The 8,446-nt window shown below is 43.7% G+C and overlaps 1 protein-coding gene across 1 annotated transcript; it reads right to left on the bottom strand.

Annotated features, from left to right (window-relative positions):
* Window positions 1-1,373: 1,373 nt before the first annotated feature.
* Window positions 1,374-2,801, bottom strand: CCR75_005985 (uncharacterized protein; the record flags this gene model as incomplete). Its single annotated transcript, XM_067964059.1, has 1 exon — window positions 1,374-2,801. One exon carries the CDS (start codon window positions 2,799-2,801, stop codon window positions 1,374-1,376), a length of 1,428 nt encoding a protein of 475 aa, XP_067820927.1.
* Between the last annotated feature and the right edge of the window lie 5,645 nt (window positions 2,802-8,446).

Genomic DNA, 8,446 nt, shown 5'->3' on the forward strand with positions numbered 1-8,446 from the left:
ACTACTGACCATATTATATTATTAACAAACTATGTAGGGTGCCTAATTGCGCACCGCACAATCGCGTCTTTTAACGATTGGCGGTTGATTAAACTTAAATCAACCAATCAATAGAACTAAAGTCTTATTGCGTCAATATTACCAATTTGGTAATATTGGAACTATTAAGTTAAATTATTAATAAAGATAATAATTTTGTCTTCTTTCTTTATATATTTCCTCTCATCGGAAATAATAATTATGATTCCTCTTAAAAGAAATAATATTTATGTAACGGACACCCCAATACACTTGAAATTGCAGTTGGCAGCTACTTGTACTACGCAAGGACAGCAGGGAGATATTTTCATTTTTTTTTACCGAGAACGGCGTTTTCCCCGAACAGAGCCCCACAAGATGCGATATATTCAGCTCTCGACATCCAAGGTAAGATGCAGCGCTAATCGGTTTCAGCTGATCCCTTACTTTGCTCTTCTCTTGTCTTTCACAAACGTGAATTCCAATTCCGTCAAATGAATGGAACTCCCATTAATTGGGATAACTGTAACAAGATTGTTTCACAATGTGCTGTCATTACCATCGATCCCAAAATGCTATAAGGGTGTGCACGCTGTCCATCGGGTGATGAGAAACGTAAGTAAACTCGCGACAATGGCGATTAACACAAATTTGTAATAAATTCTTTGTTTATATCTAACACGAATCGAAACTTCGCAACCTAATTGTCCTGGATGACTTGTTGATTGACCAAGAACATCAGGCTTTTTCAGTATTACATTAGAGGACTATAACAGAGGTCCACGAAGATACGTAATTCTTGAAACCTACTTCACTTAGATCTTGAGCCGCCTTTCGAGATTTTAACTTGGTCGCAGCGACTGAGATCTCTTTAAGCAACAATGTCGAGAAGACAATCAGGACGATGGATTTCATTTACTGCAAGACCAACAAGATCGTAAGGGGAGTTCGTTGTTGATTCGTAAAAAAATCACGTCACAAATGTCCAACTTATTGCTTCGTTTTCTGGATGCATCAATTGACGAATACACGTGTTCGATTTGCAATCGACGCATATCCTGGTAGTAGACGCTAAGCATTTATTTTGCAGTAAGTGGACAAAATACGATATCTTGACCTTCTACGCTTTCGACGACCTTTGCGAGACCGGATGTTACAGGATCTTCAGAAATTCACCAGCGAGTCATCGACTACCAATTGCAAGGATAATCGTAGTTCTGTCGACCTTTTTGCACTGATGTGCTTGTGCTTAAGTAAATTACTCCGCGAATCGAAAATAGAACACTACGGCACTTTTAATTTGTTAGGCATCTATAAGGCCTGATCTCTATACATTGTGCCGCGCAATGAGAAGATCAAGCTTGCTTGCTTAGTAGCTTGGCGACTCCACAGCCCATGAGACAGATGATAGTTACACCAACTAGGTGAAAACTAAATGGTATACCAAAAGGAGGGACGGCAGGAACATGAATGTTATCGGGGTCTTCGTACAGTACCGTATGTTGGTGAGCCGAGTCGCGGACGATGGCTGCTGCACGGCGACCTGCTACAAAACCATCCTCGTGAAATCCGCGGCCAAGCCAGGCACCGGAAAGAGTTATGCCATCCTCTTGAATAATTTCATTCTGTGGGATACAATCTGCTAAGAGGCGCGGGTGGTCCCAGCGAAAAGTAGAAATGATTGTATCCGAAGCCGGACGTTTGCCTTGATAGTCGTGAGGTGTGATGGTCACAAAAACGTCTTTTTTGGTGTTAAGGCGCTGAATGCGGTTCATCCAATATGTCAGAATGTACTGATCATCTTTGGTGATGAGAACATTCCAACTGCTCCACACCTTCTTTGAGAACGGTAGCATGACAGGGTCACAATGAACATAAATCAAGCTCTTGTGGTAGTGAAAACGCATCAGTGATCTATACGACTTCTCACTCCAACGCAACATTTCAGCACTCTCGTCTGCGTGGGTTGCGAGTACGACATGGTCACAATCAATTCTCTCGCCACTCTTTAAAATGACAGCCTTGCCGCCCTTTTCAACTTCATCAACAGTGGCGTTGTAACGAATTGTTCCATTGTACTCCTCGGTAAAGAGTTTAATGAACGGCTCAACGTAGCTTGAGCCGACGTACCACCACAAGTGCCTCGGACGATCCGTTCGACGCCCCAGCGCTCCTAGTATCACTTGCCACAATGGTATGTATAATGAATTGGAGTGTGACTTGAGGCATCGAAGAAACTGCGAAACAGGAAGGTCCAGGACGTCGTGCTTGGGAATTGTCCAGAGAATGGAGACAAAAGCAAGGAAGTAATGGCGAAAAAAAACGTTCGAGTAACGGCCTTTGGCGGCCCATTCACGTGTGGTAATATTTTCTTTCACAGGCATCGACATGAGGTCCATCGTGAACTTGTATATGTCAATAAGCACGCGCCAGATCCGAAAGTCAAAAAGGTTGCGGGCACTGCCGTTAAATGGCGCACGTGATGAGAACTGCAGATCACCTTTTATATCCGATGTGACCGTGAGGCTCATGGGAATACGCTTCTTTGTCGTGCCGTCTTCCTGAGTCACGCCTAGCGACTTAAACCACTGTTTGATGTTGGGATTGGAATCGCCAAACATCATGAAGCCAATGTCAACCATCTCTCCGTCAATTTCCATCCCATACGTGTGGCCTCCCAGCGTCGAATTCTTCTCGATAAGTATGACTTCATGGCCATCCTTCACGAGGTGGTAGGCAGCAGATGATCCACCAATGCCGGAGCCGACAACGACGACTTTCATGGTACCCCGACCGAAAATTTTGCTCGATTGGACGCGGTATCGTGCAGTTTTTACTTACAATTAATAAGTCTTAAGTTTAATTGTCTACACCTCGCCACCAGATCGATATCTGGTGGCGAAATCTACTTTTAATGAAGTAAGGGTAAGGTGAATTTTTAAAATATGAAATAAAATTCACTTTAATTCATTTCTTCTTGTGATCTTAAAGTAGACTTGTGCTACGACCAGTGATAGTAACTTCCTCAGGCCCATACTATCGGGAATAAGTTGCCACTTGGTTCTACGAACGACAGATCCTTGAACTAGTATTTAAGTTGTGGAACTTCTTAGTAATACAGAACTAAGTGATTCTATGAGTTTGAAGTATTTCTCTGACTTTATGAGCGAGGTAGCTGCGCTCCATCTTAAAGAAAATAATATACATGTAGGAGGAAACCCAGTTACATACTTGGTGCCAGGCTTCATGGAGGTGGGCACGTCTTTATGCGGCCACTGTAACGGTGATTATCGTTACATGAAATTAACACTTAAAGGTTGTTAATTAATATATTATCCAAAAGGGAATATTACCATGTAAAGTTATATTCTCTAAATATTATAACTTTACATGGTAATATTCTAAAAACGTATTCATTGGTAGATATATATCATTATATCTACTTTCTCCGCGGTCCAGTCAGCGCTGGACGCGCGCAAAGAGAAAGACATATAAGACTTTATTACATGTTTTTAATTAGTATATAATTAAGTTGGTATCAAGTATTTAGAAACAAAAGAACTTGATTATACTAATATAGTTTTTAATTAACCCTTTTTGAAGCAAGTGTTTTAAAGAGAGTCTTCCTCTGCACGTACTAGTGTACGTGAAGTGACGTGAGGCACCACTCGCACTGAGGTAGTGCGAAGTGGACTTGTACTGAAGCAGTACAAGTCAGAAGTGCCCCGTTGCACCTGGTAGCACTTTGTAGTCCGTCCAAGGACCACAGTTCATCATCCAACACGGACATGTTTTTTTTTAAATAATAATGGAAAACGCATCACGTTTCGCGTGATAGCTACACGTTTCTAAGTGACATAGAAAGGAGTGCGGTCGAACGAATGAGTTCGACCGTAGAGAATGATCCCATCTTGGCCATGCTGTCCAGTTTGGACAGAGATGCCCTCCATTCAGCCATCGCCAAGTTCATACAACATGAGCTTGACGAGGCGAAGGAGAAGGTATTCTTGCTTAATCAGCAAGGCTCTCAACAGGCAGAACTGTTGAGGTTACAACAGGAAAAGACCCCTGTACCTGGGATGACGCACACGCGTCTTTCAGAAACCTTAAAGATTGACATCACTAAGTATAGAAGAGTCGTAGAAGACTCCCTCTTGAGATGGTTTGTCGAGTTGGACGATGCCATAAGGGCTCGTCACATCGTCGACGAGCAAATCCAAACCGCATTTGCTCAGTCAGATTTGGCAGGTCGTGCCAAAACGTGGGCACTAGGCCTTTTGTTGCGCGACCCATATGTCCTTAAGTCGCTTGAGGCTTATAAAGCCCGGCTTAACAGACGTTTGAACAGCCTAGGGATGAGTACAGAGCTCGATCAGAGCTTCTGAAACTCAAGCAAGGCAAGCGTGATGTTCACGCTTATGCCCATCACATACGACTCTTAGCGAGTTGTATCACAAACAACCCAGTTCATAAACACACGTTGATTACAGTGTTCATGCCAGGTATTACGTATGGTCCCGTAAAGACCCACCTCTTCCGCTTAGAACTGGACACGCTTGAAGAAACAATATTCGTTGCGGAACAGGCGGACTTTAGCTTGAGACAGGCTCAAGCTAGTTCGTCATCATATCGTCCTCCAAGATGGCACGAGTTAGGAGGTCCAGAACCTATGGACCTCTCTTATGTCGAAGGCAAAAAATCTCGCTTTTTTTGAACAATAAGCGATTGCAGAAATGCAATTGATGTCAAAAGTTAGGACACTACGCTAATGAGTGTAGTGCCCCACGCCCAGTACTGAGAGGTACTGAACGTAATTATGGACCGAATGTAAGAAAGAGCAACGGTCGCGGGTCCGTCGCTGTTGCGAAATCGCAACAGCGAGGCGGACCGCCAAGAAATGGTCGGAGTCATTATCGGCCCAACAGCCTACTGATCCGGCAACCAGGGATATGCAAACTTCTTGACGAAAGCTGGTCCAGACACACAGTCATTCTGTCTCTGCACCTGGCGATGAGGTATCCCTCATCACCTTAAAATTAAAAGTGACAAATGATTTGTCACTCAGAGCCCATGTGGACTGCGGAGCGTCGAATAGCTTTATTCGTCGCCAGTCACTAGAGGGTCGTAGGCCCAAATATGTTGAGCGCGACATCCCTCCAACGAGGATGACGGTTCGTCTAGCGACAGGCGCATCGATAACAGTAATGATACGCGTAGTGAAATCCACTACACGTTGAATATTTACAGTACGATGATGTTTTATCGTACTGGATTTGGATGACAAATTTGATGTCATCCTAGGTTTACCCTGCTTTGTATCGATCGTCATCCGATCGATACACAACATGCAACGTCTCACTGTACTACACAGCCATTGCCGGCAAGACTCCACATGCTCTCGTCCCTACTCACAATGATTTGCGCATCATGTATGAGTTGTCACGATGCACCAACAAGCGGGCAACGTGGGCGTGAGAAAACCTATCTCACAGTAAGTCGCGGCTTTTACTGGCCCCGCCAGTATCAGTTCTTACGCAAGTAAGGTTGTGCTTGCGAGGTATGTCAACGGGTGAAGCCTAGCCCTTCACCCGTGCTTCTCTCCAACCTCTACCACTTCCGGCAGAATATTGGCAGTCCGTATCGATGGAATTCGTCTTCGTATTTCCCGGAAACGATAACAAAAACAATGAAATCCTAGTTTCTTAGACAGATTCAGCAAGATGGTACATCTTGCAGCAGTACCAGAGTCAATCATGGCTCCGGGCTGTGCCCGTGTCTATATCGACATGGTATTCAGACTCCACGGTTTACCCCGTGAACTGGTCTCAGATAGAGATCCACGGTTCACGGTAGAGTTTTGGCAATCGCTGTTCCGATCTCTGGGAACGCGGCTGACTATGTCAACTTCAGATCATCCAGAGACAGAAGGTCAGACGGAACGGGTAAATCGCGTCCTCACAGAGATACTTCGAAGTTACGTTCAATCGTATCCGAATTAAAGCGAATTTTTACCGATGGTCGAGTTTCGCCATCAACAATACGGTGCATACGTCTACAACGCATACCCACCAAATTAAAGGGATTCTCTAGTCTAAGGGGGCGGACTCGCACGAGCAAAATCATGTCTGACTCATGCTCATCACGCTACGAAGTTACCAACGACGCGAATGATGTCGATGTCAAAACAATCGACACCGAAGATGAGAAAGATCTTATGGTAGTGCGCACAAAGCGCACTGGAAAAGACAAACAAATGAGTCAGCAGAGGAATTTCTGCTGGTTCGAGAATCAGAAGTCCGTTTCGTACAGGATTCCATCGCAAACGCAGTTGACCGTCGGAAACGGAACGCAGACAAACATGGAAGAGCGAATGTTCTATAATTAAAAAATATGACCTAATACTGCTCTCTAAGATAGGGCTCTGAGTGACAAATCATTTGTCACTATTAATTTTAAGGTGATGAGGGATACCTCATCGCCAGGTGGAGAGACAGAATGACTGTGTGTCTGGACCAACTTTCGTCAAGAAGTTTGCATATTCCCTGGTTCCCGGATCAGCAGGCTGTTGGGCCGATAATGACTCCGACCATTTTTTGGCTGTCCGCCTCCGTGTTGCGATTTTGCAACAACGTCGGACCCGGGGCCGTTGCCCTTTTTGGCATTTGGTCCATAAGTTCGTTCAGTACCATTCGGTACTTGGCGGGGGGGGCACTACACTCATAAGCGTAGTGACCTAACTTTTGACAGCGATTGCATTGCTGCAATCGCTTTTTGTTCGAAAAGTGAGGTCTCTCGCTTTCGACATAAGAGAGGTCCATAGGTTCTGGACCTCCAAGCTCGTGTCGTCTTGGAGGACGATAAGATGACGAATTTGCTTGAGCCTGTCTCACCAGTCCTCCTGTTCCGCAATTGATATTGTTTCTTCAAGCGTATCTAATTCCAAGCAAAACAGGTGGGTCTTTACGGGACCATTCGTAAGACCTTGCATGAACACCGTGATTAACGTGTGTTAATGTAGGGTTTGTTCGTGATACAACTCGCTAAGAGTCGTATGGGCTGGGCATAAGCGTGACATCACTGTTGGCTTGCTTGAATTCCAGAAGGTCTGATCGAGCTCTGATCTTAGCCCTAGGCGGTTCAAACGTCTGTTTGAGCCGGGCTTTAAAAGCCTCTAGCGACCCAAAGACAAGTGAGTCGCGCAACTTAAGGCATAGTGCTCAAATTTTGACACGACCTGCAAAATTTAACTGAGAAAATGCGACTTGCATTTGCTTGTCGGCGATGTGACCAGCCCTTATGAAATCATCCAACTCGACAAACCATCTTAAGGGAATCTTCTTCTACTCTTCTATGCTTCGAGATGTCTATCTTTGAGGTCTTATAACGACGTTTGTGCGTCACTCTAGGTACAGATGTGGTCGGTACCTGTTGTTATTTAACCTAGACAGGTCTACCTGTTGAGAGCCTTGGTGATTAAGCAAGGCTACCTTCGCCTCGTCAAGTTCATGTTGTATGAACTTGGCGATGGCTGAACGGAAGGCATCTCTGTCCAAACCGGACAGCACGGCCAGGATGGCATCATTCCCTACGGTCGAACTCATTCGTTCGACCGCACTCCTTTCTATGTCACTTAGAAATGAGTAACTACCACGCGAAGCGTGATGCGTATTTCCATTATCATCAAAAATGTCCATGTTAGATGATAGAACTGTGATTCTTGGACGGACTACAAAGTGCTTTCAGGTGTAACAGGGCACTGCCGACTTGTACTGCTTCAGTACAAGTCCACTATGCACTGCTGCAGTGCAAGCGGTGCCTCATGTCACTTCACGTACACTAGTACGTGCAGAGGAAGAATCTTTGAAACACTTGCTTTAAAGAGGGTTAGAAGTAAACTGTATGTAATATAATTTAGTTCTTCTGTTTCTATCTATTTAGTACTAATTAATTATAAACGAATACAGAACATGTAATATAGTCAAATCCGTCTCTTTTTGCGCGCGTCCAGTGCTGACTGGCCCGCGGATTATGTAGATATAATGGCCCATATCTACCAATGGATAAGATTTCCGAATATTATTATGTAAATAATATTCTTCCAAGTTTAATTTACCTGATCGTTTTTATATTAAACAACAACCTTTAAGTGTTGATGTTAATTTCATGAAACGATACACCCCGTTACATGAATCATTAAGTCCAAATTTTTGAAAGATTCCCATTAGGTACTTTTATATTTATTGCCTCTCGTAAGAAATATTTTTATTATTTCTTTTATAGGAAATAATATTTATTCCGCTACATTTTCTAAAGTTCTGACTTCAACAAAACGGAACTTGTGGTAATTGTTACTGAAATTTGAATTATATTCTTTTCGGTTAATTTGTAAGAAATCATATAGGTTGAAATTTGACAGAAGCTTCACGGG

Source organism: Bremia lactucae, assembly GCF_004359215.1.
Source record: "Bremia lactucae strain SF5 chromosome Unknown BlacSF5_NotPlaced_42_SHOA01000006.1_337800bp, whole genome shotgun sequence".
In the NCBI taxonomy this organism is placed as follows: Eukaryota; Oomycota; class Peronosporomycetes; order Peronosporales; family Peronosporaceae; genus Bremia; species Bremia lactucae.